Source organism: Diabrotica virgifera, chromosome 8 (assembly GCF_917563875.1).
Source record: "Diabrotica virgifera virgifera chromosome 8, PGI_DIABVI_V3a".
NCBI lineage: Eukaryota > Metazoa > Arthropoda > Insecta > Coleoptera > Chrysomelidae > Diabrotica > Diabrotica virgifera.
In genome coordinates this window covers 179,898,736-179,916,993 of record NC_065450.1, presented here as the reverse complement: position 1 = coordinate 179,916,993, position 18,258 = coordinate 179,898,736, and the positions used below count along the sequence as shown (strand labels likewise).

The 18,258-nt window shown below is 33.1% G+C and overlaps 1 protein-coding gene across 2 annotated transcripts in view; it reads left to right on the top strand.

Moving 5' to 3' along the window:
* LOC114329868 (cullin-associated NEDD8-dissociated protein 1) overlaps nucleotides 1-17,434 on the top strand; it is an 85,241-nt gene extending 67,807 nt beyond the window's left edge. For both annotated transcript variants that reach the window (XM_028279126.2, XM_028279127.2), the window contains exons 14-16: nucleotides 2,348-2,497; nucleotides 9,917-10,011; nucleotides 17,128-17,434. In XM_028279126.2, the coding sequence (XP_028134927.2) occupies nucleotides 2,348-2,497; nucleotides 9,917-9,924 (158 nt within the window). In that variant the 3' untranslated portion in view covers nucleotides 9,925-10,011; nucleotides 17,128-17,434. The remainder of the gene's footprint in view (nucleotides 1-2,347; nucleotides 2,498-9,916; nucleotides 10,012-17,127) is intronic.
* Nucleotides 17,435-18,258: the final 824 nt, after the last annotated feature.

The following is an 18,258-nucleotide window of genomic DNA, read 5'->3' as shown; positions in this document are numbered from 1 at the left end:
AGTTTTTAATTAGGCTTCTTTTAGGACTTACAAATAAAACAAAATTGTATATATAATTTATTTAAATAATTGAAAAAGAAACTGTTGAAATTGGAATTGGTATTAGAATTAGTCCAGAAAGCCACTGCGCATCCGATAGGAAAAATATCCCGATTCGGATTTTTTGCACAATCTTACTCAAAAAGGACCCCTTTTAACAAATTTGCATGTTGCCAGGACCAAAAGTGGGTCAGCAATTTTTTAAACGTTGTTTTTTGTTTTTTTCCTAAAATTATTTTTTTTGCATGGAACAAAGTTTTTTTAGGTTTTTTGGATCATTCCAAACAGAAAAGGTCTTTAGTGACATTTCTCTAAAGTTGACAGTTTTTGACATATAAGCGATTAAAAATTGAAAAATTGCGAAATTGGCCAATTTTAACCCTCAAAAACTATGTGAAAAACTGAAAATTTGAATGTTGCCAAGGTATGTAGATATTCTTTAAACATCGATTGATGAAATCCCGAAGAGTTTTTTGGAATACAGTATTCAAAACCCTGTTCCATGCAAAAAAATGGAAAATTTTAGGAAAAAACAAAAAAAAAAAAACGTTTAAAAAATTTTTGACCCACTTTAGGTCTTGGCAACCTGCAAATTTGTTAAAAGGGGTCCTTTTTGAGTAAGATTGTGCAAAAAATCCGAATCGGAATATTTTTCCTAGCGGATGCGCAGTGGCTTTCTGGACTAAATAGACAAAAATTGATAAAGAAATTCAAAAATTATCTCACAAGTTTGTTTTCGATACCCAAAACATTTTTGAACAAATATTAATTACACTTGAGTCCACGATTTTTTACCCGTGCATCATCATTTAACCCCTTCGGTACGGTGATGCACCCGTGTGGATCATGCTTGACTGTCCACTCAGTACGGTGATGCACACGGGTGCATCATGATTTTTCGTTCGCCATATACCACCATGTATACCGCCACCATCTGCATCACATTTCAGGTATTTTTGTTCCGTTCGAATTACCTTATTCAAATCTAAAAGTGGGGAAACCACGTCTAAAAGTGGGTGATGTCAAGAAGGAGATTAGATTTAGTTAATTTGATCGGTGATAAAGTTGTTTGGGTGTTTGACTGATGGGATTGTGTGGGAGGTGAAGTTACTGTGCTGCTGTTTAAATTTTACCTTACTATCCCTTGCAAGATAATTCGGATGGAATTTCCCAGATTAGGAGACTGGGACGATATCAAGCACAAAATAATCTGGGGAATTCCATCCGAATTATCTTGTTTATCTTTTTTAATAATTTTTGTTAAAAATGGTATTTTATGGATAAAGTTTAATTTAACTCACATACTATGTAGAATAATAAATTTAATAAAAATAGTTTTATTTCTAAAATTAGTGTTATTATTACATTAGCTTTAATTAGTTGCAGTGTGATACTGTATTTTAACCGACCGCGCGAAGTCGCTCGGTAAGCGCTCGAATATGTATATAGGAGCCGACTTGCCGAATGACTATCCGGCACGAAGGGGTTAAAGCAGACGAAATAAGTCGGAAATCTATTCCACGCAACAGCAAGTGACAGAAAGCGGCTACTGTTCCGATCATGGATGATATTATAAAATTTGACGTTATAAAACAAATACAATTTAAAATTTTGGTGCAGAATTACAGCTACATTTGACGTAGCTTAATAAATTGTTTTAATATCATTAGTGATATTAAATATTTGTTATAATATAAATATTTGAAAATACAATATTTTCTTTTTGTTATTTAGTGCACTTTTACGGAAATTTAAACAAAACTATTCCTTAACAACTGTGAATGAGGTCAACATTTCTATGTAAATTAACTGCAAAATAAAATACACTTACCATAAAATTTTAAACTCCAGTATAAAATTAGTTGTAAAAACAACTGTTAATTTAATATAAATATCTTCTAAATGCAAAAACGGGATAAAAAACAGCAAAAAATCCAACAAACTGACAGTGACAAACAAACAAACCAGGAACGGCACAAATTGTACTTAAAATCTGAAACCGTTTCCAAGCGTCTTTTTTGTACCTATATCTTTTCGATGTATTGTCTCTAGAGCGTTTATAAAAATAATATGTGTCTTTACTTAATAACAGGCGGTATCTGGTTTGTCTTTAGTTTCGTGCGTGGAAGACAATGATGCTAGATAAAAAGTATGTGTTCTATCTCGCCAGGTATTAATGACGCGCGGGTAAAGAAAATTGTAGCTGAGATGAACTTTTTTCATATTATTCTAAAACAGCATTATTCTTAGTGATATGATGATAAATTTTTTATTTGAAAAATATACATTTATCTGGATTTTGTTTTAGCAATGAATAAGTTACTAGGACCTCTAAAATCTTCATTAGAAGTGAAAGTGAAAGCAAATTCGGTTAAACAAGAATATGAAAAACAGGAAGAACTGAAGAAGTCAGCTGAGCAGGTCATAGCTGTACTTCAAAGTATACCTTCGGCAGTAGGTAAACACAACTTCATATTTTATTAATCTGTATGTTTATCTAGGAAAGATCATAAATAGCTTGTTAATTAGTTAAAGTCTTAAACAATGAAATGAAATGTGTTTACAGGGTGATTGATTAGTGTGATAAAGCTCAGTAGATTTGCTATAATAATAGATAGCAATAAAAGTCGTTAACAAAAATTGTAGGCAACTTTGAACTTCACATTACAAAATTAGTTAGAATGTTACGGTGTGTTCGATAACATAGTGGCAGACCAAACTTATGTTTTTTTAAATGGAACACCCTATATTTTATTTTATATTGGAAATCTTCTTAACTTCCTTATCAGAAAAATATAAAGGTGTGTTATGTTATACAGGGTATTTACCAAGTTATAACCAATTTTCTACGAAAATCGTAACAAATTCAACTCCCCGGATAAATAAAAATAAGCACAACAGCAATGGTTTACTAGTGCCATATTTTTTTATTGATTGTTAAAATTTCCAAGAATGGTTCATGTTAATAATTTTCTTTATATCGAATACAGGGTGAGTCAAAACGCAAGTACATTATTTTCCCAGTAATTTTAAATGGAAAAACCCTTTGTTTTGTCACTATCGAGAAGTGCCTTTAATGTACTTTAATTTTTATATAATATTCCCCATGTTTAAATTTGTTAGTTATTGAGATATTTTCATTTTTCAGAGAAAATTATTAATAGGGAACTTGCATAAATTTTTAAATTCGAAAAAAATTTTATAAATCAACAGAACATAATTTAAAACATGTATCAAAGATAAAAAAATTTTGTAGGTCTTTCGTTTGGTCCCCAAAGGCGATTAAAAATTCAAATTAAAACAGGTGGCCTAAAACGCGTCGTGACGTCATTCGTTTGTACATTTACATTTTTCCAACAAAGTAAACAGAATTTTAAATTAGACGTTATAAACGTCAGTAGAAAATACATTTATTTGACGCTACAAGTGTTTTGATCGTTTGAACTATTCATAGAAAACAGTACTTTTACAAAATGGTTTTATTTTCCGTAGTAAACCTTCTTTCCTTTCCTTCAATAACTATATCAAACTCCAATGTCAACAAACTGGTATATATTATTCCAATGACATACGATAAATGTTAATAGAATATAAATATTTTTCCTTTATTTCGCGACGAGGTATACCAAAATAGGCGGAGGCCAATAAACTAAAGAAGAAGAATATACCTAATTATAACCATAAACGGAACCATATAGTTAAACTGAGTGACGTCACGGGCCGTTTGACCTATTTTAAGATACCGAAGACTTTAAATTTGTACTTCTAAGTTATTATGAGTTTTTGAAGCGTGAAATTTTGGAAATCTCATTTTTATACAAAACTGAACATTATTATGTAATAAAAAAAATGTGCAAGTTCCCTATTAGGGGTCTAAATTTTTCCAAATTATAAGTAAGCCATGACTGAATTGTCTAAAACTGACAGTTCACCATAATTATTTGTGTATTGTGTTATTAAGTTCACCTACATTCTTTAAAAAGAGAGAAACTCAACTTATTACCTACAAAAGTGGACAACATCAATCCCAAATAGACTACTTCATGATAAGGAAAGAAGACATACGTGAATGCAAGGACTGCAAGGTAATAGTTAGTGAGACAGTAAGCCAACAACATAAGCTGCTTGTTCTGGACATAGAAGTAAAAAGCGAAACTAAACAAAAATATAGGAGACGACCACAAAAAATCAAGTGGTGGATGCTAAAAGATAAGAAAGAAGGTCTATTCAGGGAAAGAATAGTAGAAAAAATATGTTGGAACATGAAAGGAAGCCCTAACACAATTTGGAGAAAAATGGCCAATATTATTAGAGAGGCGGCTATTGAAATACTTGGGAAAACGTCAGGAAAGAAGTTTGAGGATAAAGAGACTTGGTGGTGGTCAAATGAAGTACAAGGAAAAATAAAAGAGAAGGGAAAATTATATAAAAAGTGGCAAGAAACCAGATCGGACATAGATCTTCAAAACTATATGGTCGCCAAAAAGGAAGCGAAAGTAGCAGTAGCAAAAGCTAAAGCAGAAGCGTATTCAAACCTATACGATCAACTTGATACCAGGGAAGGCGAAGCAAAGATATATAAAATAGCCAAACAGAGAGCAAAGAAGGCAAGAGATTTTAATCAGATTAGATGTATCCGAGATGAAAATAATAAAATACTAATTCACGAAAAGGATGTCAAAAAGAGATGGAGAAAGTATTTTGACAGTTTATTAAATAAAGAATTTGACAGACAGCCTGTGGAGTTAACGGAGACAGTAACAGCAATGGTTACCAGAATAACAAACGAAGAAGTGGCTCAAGCGCTTCAAAAAATAAAGAAAGGAAAAGCAGTCGGACCAGATGACATTCCTGGGGAAGTATGGAGAGCATTGGGAGAGACAGGAATAAGTTGGCTAGCAGCTCTATTTAATAGAATTATGGAAGTTGGACAAATGCCAGACGAATGGAGCAGCAGTATATTAGTACCTGCCTACAAAAACAAGGGAGACATACAACCATGTACAAACTACAGGGCTATAAAACTACTTAGCCATACCATGAAAATATGAGAGAGAGTAATTGATAGACGGATACGTGAAGAAACCGAAATATCCGATAATCAATTTGGCTTTATGCAGGGCAGATCAACAACAGATGCAATTTTCATTGTAAGGCAACTGATGGAAAAATACAGGAATAAGAGACCAACGCTCATATGGTATTCATTGATCTTGAGAAAGCATATGATAGAGTTCCTCGAGACATTCTGTGGTGGGCACTCAATAAGAAAGGAGTCCCTGGCGAATATGTAAAGATTGTGAGAGATATGTATGAGGGGGTAACGACTAGTGTTAGGACAGGTGTGGGAGAGACTGATAAATTTCAGGTGAAAGTAGGATTGCACCAAGGCTCGGTGCTTAGTCCTTATTTATTCTGATTAGTTTTGGACCAGATAACAGTGAAACTACAGGGTAGCATTCCATGGTGCCTAATGTATGCTGATAATGTAGTGTTAATAGGAAATAGTGAAAGAGAATTAGAACAAAAACTGGAACAGTGGAGACAAGCTCTGGAGGAAAAAGGTTTAAAACTTAGTAGGACAAAAACAGAGTATTTGGAATGTTCATTTAAAGATGGAGTTACTACAAATAAAATGGTATCTTTGGATGGTGAAATGATTGTGAAAAGCAATAGTTTTAAGTACCTATGATCGGTATTACAGAGTAATGGTGAAATAGATGGAGATGCATGCAGTAGAATTAGGGCTGGATGGATGAAGTGGAAAGAAGCGAGTGGTGTGTTGTGTGACAGAAAAATTCCAATGAAGCTGAAGGGAAAATTCTACAAAACAGCCATAAGACCGGCTATGATGTACGGAACTGAATGTTGGGCAGTGAAAAAGAAAGAGGAACAACGAATGCATGTGGCGGAAATGAGAATGCTTAGATGGATGAGTGGAGTGACAAAGAAGGATAAAATTAGGAATGAGTATATTAGAGGAAGTCTAGGTGTGGAACCAATTGATGCCAAAATGAGAGAGCATAGGTTAAGATGGTTTGGTCATGTTCAACGTCGAGACGTTAATCACCTAATCCGAAGAATAGCTGAAGTGCAGATTCCTGGAAGGAGTAGGAGAGGAAGACCAAAGAAGACCTCGGGGGAGACGATAAGGCAGGACATGTTGGTAAAGGGGATTAACATTGATATGACCCAAGATATAATTGTCTGGAAAAATGCAATTAGGGAAGCCGATCCCGCATAGGGATAACGCAAAGAGAAGTTTAACTCCTTGTATAAATAAAAATAAGCACAACGGCAATGTTTTATTAATGCCATATTTTTTTTTATTGTCAAAATTTTCATAAATAATCGATATTGCTAATTTTCTTTATATTGAATACAGGGTGAGTCAAAACGCAAGTACATTATTTTCTCAGTAATTTTAAATGAAACACCCTGTATTTTATATCACTATCGAAAAGTACCATTACCGTACTTTAATTTTTATATAACATTCCCTATAAATTTATTAGTTTTCGAGATATTTTCATTTTTCATAGCAAATTATTAGTTATGGGTCTAAATCTATCAAAATTTTAGGCAAGCCATGACTGAATTTTCTAAAACTGACAATTTACGATTACTGATTATCAATCTGTAATCAAAGATGGTTACAATTTTTGTTATTAACTTTTATTGCTATCTATTACTATAACGGATCTACGGAGTTTTACCCCACTAATCAATCACCATGTGTGGATAAATCGATTTTTTTTTTATTTCAAACTATTTTAGAAATGTGACTAATGCAATGATATTTTAAAGTACGTTAATAAATCGATATCTAAAATTGATGGTGAGTCAGTGGCATTAGACTGCAGATCGAGAGTTCCATAGTTCGAACACGGCTGTTGCGTATTTTTTTTTTATTTTTTTAATAAATAATTAAAAGTTGTGTTTAAATTTAAAATTCATATTTTATAAGTTAATTATTATATATACCATTTTAAACAACCGTGGTATTATAAAAAGTACTTTTTTATTATAGTGTAATTTTTGGAATTTTAAGCATTTTATATCGTCAAATTATTTTAAATTCTCCCCTATAAATAATAAAAACGTTTTATTATAAAAAAGTTCTTTTTTATAAAAGTGTAATTATTTTTCATGATTTACTTGTATTTGCTTAATTGTTGGTATAAGAGCTGTGAGACATTTTTGAGTAGGTATTTTAGGCAACCTGAAAATTTTTTAGGTGACTCTTCCATGATAGCCTAATACAAAAATGCCGGTCTGGCTGGAGGGTAGCGGTTATTTTCCCCAAAAATCCCCCCCAAAGTTAAAAAAAAAAGGGTAAAAATTGTTATTACAAAAAATGTCATTGACGTGACTTTAAAGTAAATTTAAATATTCAAATATAAAGAAAATAAACAGGCCAGGCGATTTGAGGGCGATTTTTAACTCTGCAAGATACTTGCATGGGCGCCCCAGGATTATTTTCAGGGGATGCATCTGAACTTCAGAAGATTTCATCTGAATCTGTACATACTATTAACGAGTATAAAATATACAACTATACATGAAAAGCTATGTACATTCCTTCCGGACAGGGAAGTACAATTATTATTTTGACAGGGTATTTTTTAATATTAAAAATAATTATTCTAAAAAGACAGGTTTTTTTTGGTGAAATTTTCCAACTGCCATGTGATCGAACAAATTACGCGTGCATATAAATGAAAAGCGCTATAGGTAAGCAGGAGTGTGAGAAAGAGCGTATACCGATAGCTGTTTGCGTCCTCTGTTGTACCTGAGCGAGTCCGTTCACTCGAGAAAAATCACGTGACCTGGCGATCCCATGTTGTTGTGCCTCGAAACGTCAGAGTAACTATTATATATTATAGTTTTTTAAGTAACTTTTTCTTAATTAAAGGAAAATAATAGGTACTATACAATAGATTTTGCAAATATGATAGAAAAAGACAGATATATTATTATAAAGATATAGGTAGAAAAGTATAAAAGTATAAACTAAATTAATTCTGTGTGCGAATCTTGTACTTCTTCTTCAAACTCCTCATCTGAGCTTAAATATTCACTGTCTTCTTCTTCGTCAAACTCCCCTCGAAACTCAGATTCCTCTTCTACATGATCTGTAAATAGTTGTAATATGTATTTATAATTAATTAAAAATTAATTACTGATTAATTAATTGAGTTGCTACGTATTCTCTGTCCTTTTATACGAAGTCGAAGCCTGGACAATCACGGGCGCATCTGAAGATAGACTTGCCATTGTTGAGATGTGGTGTTATCGAATAATGTAAAAAAATATCATGGACGCAACACGTAACAAACACGGAAACATTAAGAAAGATAAAAAAAGGCAAAACAAACACTCAACACTATGAAAGAAAGAAAAATGAGCTACTTTATAATATAAGGAAAAGTATTAAGTATTAGTTATATAAGTAAGAATACGTAGCAACTCAATTAATTAATCACTAATTAATTTTTAATTAATTCTAAATACATATTTACAACTATTTACAGATCAGGTAGAAGAGGAATCTGAGTCTCGAGGGGAGACGAACGAAGAAGAAGAGAATGAATATTTATTTTGGCTCATTTTTCTTTCCTTTATAGTGTTGAGTATTTCTTTTGCCTTTTTCATCTTTCTTAATGTTTCCGTGTTTGTTACGTGTTGTGTTCATGATATTTTTTACATTATTCAATAACAGCACATCTTAACAATGGCAAGTCTTTCTTCAGATGCGCCCGTGATTGTCCAGGCTTCGACTCCGTATAAAAGGACAGAGAATACGTAGTAATTTAATTAAATTGTCGTTAATTAATTTTTAATTAATTATAAATACATATTACAACTATTTACAGATCATGTAGAAGAGGAATCTGAGTCTCGAGGGGAGTCTGACGAAGAAGAAGACAGTGAATATTTAAGCTCAGATGAGGAGTTTGAAGATGAAGTACAAGATTCGGACACAGAATTAATTTAGTTTATACTTTTATACTTTTCTACCTATATATTTATAATAATAAATCTGTCTTTTTCTATCATATTTGCAAAATCTATTGTATAGTACGTATTATTTTCCTTTGATTAAGAAAAAGTTACTTAAAAAACTATAATATATAATAATTACTCTAAAGTTTCGAGGCACAACAACATGGGATCGCCAGGTCACGTGATTTTTCTCGAGCGAACGGACTCGCTCAGGTACAACAGAGGACGCAAACAGCTATCGGTATAAGCTCTTTCTCACACTGCTGCTTACCTATAGCGCTTTTCATTTATATGTACGCGTAATTTGTTCGATCACATGGCAGTTGGAAAATTTCACCAAAAAAAAACCTGTCTTTTTTAGAATATTTATTTTTAATATTAAAAAAATACCCTGTTAAAATAATAATTGTACTTCCCTGTCCGGAAGGAATGTACATAGATTTGCATGTAAAGTTGCATATTTTATACTCGTTAATAGTATGTACAGATTCAGATGAAATCTTCTGAAGTTCAGATGCATCCCCTGAAAATAATCCTGGGGCGCCCATGCAAGTATCTTGCAGAGTTAAAATCGCCCTCAAATCGCCTGGCCTGTTTATTTTCTTTATATTTGAATATTTAAATTTACTTTAAAGTCACGTCAATGATATTTTTTGTAATAACAATTTTTACCCCTTTTTTTAACTTTGGGGGGGATTTTTGGGGAAAATAACCGCTACCCTCCAGCCAGACCGGCATTTTTGTATTAGGCTATCATGGAAGAGTCACCTGAAAAATTTTCAGGTTGCCTAAAATACCTACTCAAAAATGTCTCACAGCTCTTGGACCATATGTGTAAATATAATTAATGCATATATGCTTTATTTTTTAGCATGCTGAATAGAGAAGTTAATATGTAAAGAATATAATTTGCCAAAAATATTACATGACAAAAAAATACGTTGTCATAAAGGCAAAGGATTAGCAGTAAGTAATATAAGTCTTCTTCTTCTTCTTGTAGTTCCTTCGCCTATCGGAGGTTGGCTATCATCATAGCTATCCGTACCTTATTGGCGGCTGCTCTGAAAAGATCTACTCAGCTGCAACTATCTCACTCTCTTGTATTTTAATAATACATACATTTTATGTATTATATTTGTTTCAAGTGATCCTGTATTATTCGGAGTAATATTTTACCCCTTCGTATATTTTTACCGGTTCTATCTTTACCCTTTCATGGGTACTCTGTTTGAAGTTCCTCAACGTTTTTCATGCCTACGTCTTTTCTGAGCTTCCTGTTAAGCTGTCTATATGTTACCGTTAAAACCCGATTTCAGTTTAAACCCGAATTTACTAGGAAAAACTAGTTTTAGCTAAGCGCTTTAGACAATTCTAGTTTTAACTAGTCAAAACTAGATTTGAGTGCTAAATTCAGTTAAAACTAGAAATCCCGAACAAATTTCATTTAGAGTAGTTTAAACTAGTTTTTACTGGAATTACTAGCGAATACCAGTTAAAATCGTTGCGAGAAGAGACAAATACGATTTGGCGTTTTCGGGGTAGGGTTACAAACGGTAACAAACTAGTGTGTGCAACTGTTGATTTTTCGGCATCGTTTTTATTGGTTATATTACCATTATTACACTACTGTGTATTATTCACCATGAGTGATAATGTCGAAGATCAGGTTGAGAGCAGAGATATAAGAACTTGGAAAGAACGTTTCTTGGAAAAGATCTTACAAAAGGAACAGACCGAGAAAAAAGAAAGTCACTACAACGTTGTGACCAAAGCATGTATAATAAATTAATGCCCGAAGTACAAGATGCGGAACTGTCTGCCCAGAAAACACTAAAACGATTTAGAATTGTTGAAGTTGGCGAAATAAAAAAGTTGGCTTCTAGAATTGAACCCATCAAATATTATGTACAGCTGGTTTCAAAAAGAACTGATACGACTCTTAAGCGTATTTTGTAGAAAATTGAGCAGTGTACTTTCTTCTTCTTCTTTTTGTTTTTGGTCTCGCTGCAAGGCAATTACCAGCACAATTTATAGGCGATCTTGGATGTAGTCTGGCTCTAAGCCATATCAAAATCGCTGACTATGTTCTTGTAAAAAGCTTTTGATGAGGTGTGATATAATGAATATGAGTTTAATTATATTTAATTTATTATATTTTGAAGGATAAATACTTATTATTTACACACTGTCACTGTCACTGCCAAATCTTAAAATGTGTCAGATAACTTCAACCTCAAAAAATGACTGTTTGTTTGTTTATTTTATTATTTGTCTGTCATAATAAATATAATATAATATCAGATCCATGATACACTGCTCAAAATGATCAAATCTTACTAAGAGTCGTATCAGTTTTTTTAGGAACCAGCTGTACCTGCTGAAGACATTTTTGACATAATTGAAGCAGCCCACGTTGCTATTGGTCATGTAAGTTGGGATAGGTTGAAGACTGATAGTCGGAGAGATAGAAGCGGATTTTGTGCGTGATAAGTAATATGGAAAAACTATACGGGGATATGTTGAATTAGTTGTGTACATGACTTTCACCAACGGCCGGAAACCAGAGGTGGGGCCGAGGGTAGTTATAAGGGGTCAAAGTTGCGGATTTTATTATTTTTTTTTATGACGCTTATGATCGAGATAGTGCACCAAAATTTGGGAATAAGTAGGCCATGACGTAACTAAGTAAAATCTCTAGGGGCGGAATGCTGCGTGGCCGACAAAGGGGTGGGGGTAGGGGTGAATATAAAAAATATAAAGGGTTTTTTGCGACGTTCGTAATTGAGATAGTAGACGAAAATTTGGGAATAAGTAGATCATGACATAACTAAGTAAAATCCCCAGAGCCGGAAACCAGAGTTGGGGATGAGGCTAGTTATAAGGGGTCAAATTCGCCGTTTTTATTATTTTTTTTTGTGACGCTCGTGATCGAGAGAGTGCACCAAAATTTGGGAATAAGTAGGTCATGACGTAACTAAGTAAAATCTCCAGGGGTGGCACTCTGCGTGGCCGACAAAGGGGTGGGGCAGAGGTGAATACAAAAAATATAAGTGGTTTTTTGCGACGTTCGTGATTGACAGAGTGCACCAAAATTTGGGAATAAGTAGACCATGACATAACTAAGTAAAATCTCCAGAGCCGGAAACCGGAGTTGGGGATGAGGGTAGTTTTAAGGGTTCAAAGTCACAGTGTGTATTATTTCTTTTGTGAGCCGGCACAACATTTGTCCCCCACGCAGCGTTCCGCCCCTGGAGATTTTACTTAGTAATGCCATGATCTACTTATTCCGAAATTTTGGTGCACTATCTCGATCACGAACGGCAAAAAAAACCCCATATATTCTTATACTCACCCCTGCCTACCACCCCTTTGTACCCCAAGCAGCGTTCCGCCCCTGAAGATTTTACTTAGTTACATCATAACCTACTTACTCCCAAATTTTGGTGCACTATCTCCATCATGAGCGCCACAAAAAAAAAATAATAAAAACCGCGAATTTTACCCCTTATAACTACCCTTGTCCGCCACTCTGGTTTCCGTCTCTGGGGATATTACTTAGTTATGTCATGTTCTACTTATACCCAAATTTTGGTGCACTATCTCAATCACGAACGTCGCAAAAAACCCGTTATATTTTTTATATTCACCCCTACCCCCACCCCTTTGTCGGCCACGTAGCGTTGAGCCCCTCGAGATTTTACTTGGGTACGTCATGACCTACTTATTCCCAAATTTTGGTGCACTATCTCGATCATGAGCGTCATAAAAAAAATAATAAAATCCGCGAATTTGACCCCTTATAACTACCCTCGGCCCCAACTCTGGCTTCCGGCCGTTGGTGAAAGTCATGTACACAACTAATTCAAGATATCCCCGTATAGTTTTTCCATATTACTTATCACGCACAAAATCCGCTCCCAGCTCTTAGACTATGAAACCGCCAAAAAATACGCAAATATAACAATTGGTGTGTTCAATAATTTTATATCAATTCGTGAGATCTGCCAACGGAAGAAGAGTAAAGCGAAGGGGGGTCTTGTGTCGAAACCTATATTGCATTCAGAAATGAATAGTCGCTGTTAGGTAGATTTGATCGATATGCAATCACAAGAGGATCATGGTTACAAGTTTATTATGGTTTATCAAGATCATTTTATGTAATATAAAAAATAATTTGTCTAAAGTGGAAGTAGTATTTATATGGGCAAAAGGGCATGCCGGTATACTGGGTAATGAGAAAGTGGATGAGTTGGCCAAAGAACCAATAAAAAATAGTGAGATTCTAACTCAGATCTTATCGACAGATGCAATAAATGACGTCAAAGCTAGAATAAATAAAATATGGAAAAACAATGGAAAAATATTTCAAGCATATCAAAAAATTTATATTTTTCTTTACATCAAGAACTTCCTCCGCCACCTGAATACATATTTAAGTATAACCTGCCAAAGCAAGATATTTCTACTATCGTCAGATTAAAAACTCGACACGGAAAATATGAGGCACATCTGCACAAATTAGGAATAGTTAATTCATCAGTCTGTTTTCGTGATAATGTTTCGATTAGAGATTTGAACCATATTTTCTTTGAATGCAAAATTAACGAGAGATATATAAATCAATTATATTACAATTTACGACAAACACAAGTTCATTTTCCAATTAGTATAGAATATCTAATAAGTTGTCATAAAATGGAAATATTTAAGTTACTCATTAACTACTTGAGAGAAACAAATATGGTCATTTAAGTGAAATAGGTATAAATATAACAAAACTAATAAATTGAGGTAAAAATAAAATAAAAATCTGTGGCTAACGGACCCGCATCCAAGCCATTTTTTCTCTCTCACACACACAAGATCATTTAACAACATTTGTTTTGTTGAGACCATTACAAAGTAAGAGGGCGGACGAAGTTGCTTATCAATAATTAACGGATATATTCTTGACTTTTTACATTCATGCATTTTACTTTTCGATAATGGCCGAGAGTTAGGTAATGCAGTTATAAATGCGGTAATGTCATACTGGCCTAAGGCAAAATTAGTTCATCGAAAACCAAGGCACAACCAGAATCAAGGTTCAGTAAAGCGAGCTAACCAAGACATCGAGAAAATGGGAGCAGTCTGGATGCAAGATAAAAACAACAACGTGTTCAAAGGACTTGCGTTTTTTACGTTAACGATCTCGTCCATTATTTTACGTTTTAGAGAAATTATTTGCAAACAACCAGAGCAGCAAATTATTTACCGAGTTTTAGTTGAATCTAGAAATTACTGAAACGTTTAGTAAAAACTAGTTTTGACTGAAATATGTTTAGTCTCACCTAGAATTAACTGAAAATATTTGATAGTTCTAGTTTTCACTAGTTAAAACTAGAATTGTCTAAAGCCTATAGTTAAAACTAGTTTTTCCTAGTAAATTCGGGTTTTTACGGTAACATGTATCTTTACATTTTTTATTTGTCAAAATTATTTTCTTGTGCGCTTTATTTTTTTGTTTCATAGTAAATGTTTTTAATCAAAATAAATAATTTGCACTTTCGTTATTCATCAATATTCTTTTTCAATTAAAAAAAATCTCGAACAGTAAGTTTATATCAGCTATACCTAAATAAGATCGTCTCTTTTTTTTTGTAGACATGATTGTCTGTTTTTTAATGTGCCTGCAGTAAATTGTCGTTCTATCATTTTCGTGGTCTTCCTTCTTCTTTACGTGCCATCTCCGCGACGAAGGTTGGCAATCATCATTGCTATTCTCACTTTTGATACTACAGCCCCAAAGAGTTCAGTTGAGCTGCATCTAAACCATTCTCTGAGATTTCTCAGCCAGGACATTTTTCTCCTACCTATGCTGCGCCTTCCTTGAATCTTTTCCTGCATAATTAATTTTAGGAGTTCATATCTGTCACCACGTGTTATATGACCCGAGTATTGAAGTTTTCTTATTTTGATGGAATCCAGTAGGTATCTCCCTGCTGTTCTGTATTCTCCTTAGTACTTCCTCATTGGTTATTCTGTCTGTCCAGGAGATTCTCAGCATTCTTCGATACGTCTACATCTTAAATGCTTCCAATCTATTGAGGCATTGTTTATTGAGAGTCCATGTCTCCACACCATACAAAAGAACAGAAAATACATAACATTTTAGTACTCGCTTTCTAAGATTTGGGCTGAGGTCTCTACTACATAATATTTGTTTCATATTATTGAATGCACTTCTAGCCTTTTCTATTCTAATTCTGATTTATTTGGTATAATCGTTTGTTTCACTAATATTTGTCCCTAAATAGTTATAATTCTGAAGTCGTTCTATCGTCTTATTATTTACGTGTAGATCTATGTCTCTAATATTTTTCTTTGATATAACCATGAAGTTCGTTTTCTTTATGTTTAGCGACAGACCAAATTCTTAACTCGTTGCAACAACCTTATCTAAAATTCTTTGTAGATCTGTAATAGTTTCTGCTATTAGTATTGTGTCATCGGCGTATCTAATTTCACATATGGGTAGGCCATTTATTTTTATGTCTGCTACTTCATCTTCTAATGCTTTTTTGAATATTTCTTCTGAGTATACATTAAACAGTGATGGCGACAAGACACAGCCCTGTCTACCGCCTGTTTTGATTTTTATTTTATTGGTGTTTAAATTATTCATTCTTATGACAGCTTCTTGTTCATAATACAGATTATTTATTATTTTTATACCCCGTGTGTCGATGTTCTTTGTTCTCAGTAGTTTTATTAACGGATTGCCGTATGTTTCGGATTTTTCACTGTATCGAATGCCTTGTTATAATCTAGGACAGGAAGCAGACATAGATGTCCTGGTTTACATCTAAATATCTCTGTATTAGCACATTTACTGCAAATAATGCTTCTCTGGTTCCTTGAGCATTTCTAAATCCAAACTTGTGGTCCCGATCCGATCAGTGGTCTTCCAACTGATCGTATTCCTACTAGGGAACCGTCCCACGCCGTATTTGCTACCCTATTTATTGTTATATCCCTTTGGTTTTTGCTGTTGCCTCTTAAGTAGAGATCTGAACAGTGAATTGGACCAACCATTAACTTCGTGTCCGCTGATATTAATGGTATTGGAAAAAAAAGTTATAGCCTCTAAAACATTGCTATCATTTATAAGCTTGTATATTCCACTTGGAATTTAATCGGAACCTATCGCTTTGCCATTTTTTGATGATTGTATGGCTTGTGTTACCTTAGAGCGTATCATTATTACTAAAGTCCGGATTATAAGCATGACAGAAACGTCAAAATAAGTACTTATATAAGCAAAAAATGTCGCAAAAATAAGCAAAGTTTTTATGAAATAAGCAAGGTTCAAGAAAAAAACGTGTAAGTAAACATGGATATAATGATATAAATATGAATAAAGGACATTAACATTAAATTACATTTATTTTTAATTATCGTATTATTAACAATAAATAAAAAATTACCAGTGTTAAGCTACAATATAATAAAAAAAAACTAAAAATAATTAACATATTAATATATTTTTTATTCATGGCCATTAGCATAAAAACAATTAACAATAATGTTTTTCAAAATTTTCTTGTAAAAAGCTATGTCTTCTATCTGTATACATAATATTATAGTTATACGTAGAAAAAGTTCTTTCAACATCTGCAGATGTGATTGGTACGTATTTAAATTTAGACAAATGTACCGGTACTATTTTACAACAATATAATAAATTTGGGCTGTCTGCAGACAAATATTAGTTTATTACATGACAGGTATAACGATGGGTTCTCCCGTTTATCTCCTAAGCCTAAGGGATTAAAATTCTTATGGTTTATTGAATTATTAGAGTTTTATAGCTCTGTATACTTCATAGAATTTTGCTTAAGACAGGAAGCAACATATCTTTAAAATAACCTTTTTTACTAAAAATCCTAATTATAAGCAAAAAAAGCAAAAAAAAAAGCGAAATGCTTATAATCCGGACCTTAATTATTACCCTATACATAGTTAAACAATTAACGCTTTGGTAGCCTAAAATAATCAAGTAGATCGAATTGTTAGTCAAATAATTGTAAAATTCATTTTTAGGCGGTTCCTGAACATGATGACGTACTTCTTCAAGCATGAAAAAATCACCAAATTATAAAAAGGGAATTTTAACAAACATTCTTGGACAAGAAAATCCAGTAAACATAGGACTCTTTCGTTATTTTCTTACCTAATATTATTATTTAACGTTACTGGTCAAAATAATCCAATACCTAGTAGATATATTCATTATTTTATATCATTCTTGTTTAACATTTTCGAGGAATATATTTAAATAAACCGTGGACATTTTCTATAACTTCCTATCATTCTTGTTTTTTTTTTTCGAATAAAGTTTTTATATCTACTTTGGAGTTTTATTACGGATGTTTATTAGCCAATATAAAATTATAATAACCCATACTAACACTAAAGGAAAATCTAACAGAAGCACGTAACACAGAGGAAGTATGGAAAAATATAAAATAATCCATTTTTAATGCAGCTGAAGAGGTGCTAGGACAAGGAAATAAAAAAGGACAGAATGGACTGCAAAACCAAAATCAAACAGAAAAACCAAGCAAGAATTAAATGGATATCTACTGCAGAACATCATTGAAATGAATATAAAGAAAAAAGTAGCAGACCAATATTGCAAAAATAAAAGTAGGCTGTGGATTGAACAGTAAAGTTGGTAAAGGACTTAAAAAATAATAGTAACGACAACTCTAAACTATTTGGTTAAACCTAAAAGCCATTTAACATTACCTACATTATAGGCTATTGCTTATGTATTTTAGAAAGGAACTACAACGTTAACAGGGTTTTATTGTTTCATATAGTCAATGGACCTCTATATTTGAAAAAACCGCAGAGTGCTACCATTTAAATGGGTGCGTTTTTGAGAAGGGGGTGAATTAGTCCCTAGGCACAGGGCGCATTAGGGTGAGTTCTATGCACATTTGGTGCAAACACGTCTATAGGAAAATTGTTCCAGGTTAAATTTACTATCGAAATATAACATTTTAAAGTCAAAAACATGTTTTTTACAAAAATATATCATAAAGAAAAGCAAGAAAAAAACATGAAAGATAGCAATCTTGTTTTTTGCCCCATAACTTTTTTCCACGGGGATATAGGTATAGGCTATGCTTCACAGAAAAAAGCTTTCATCCTTCCTCTTTAAAATGG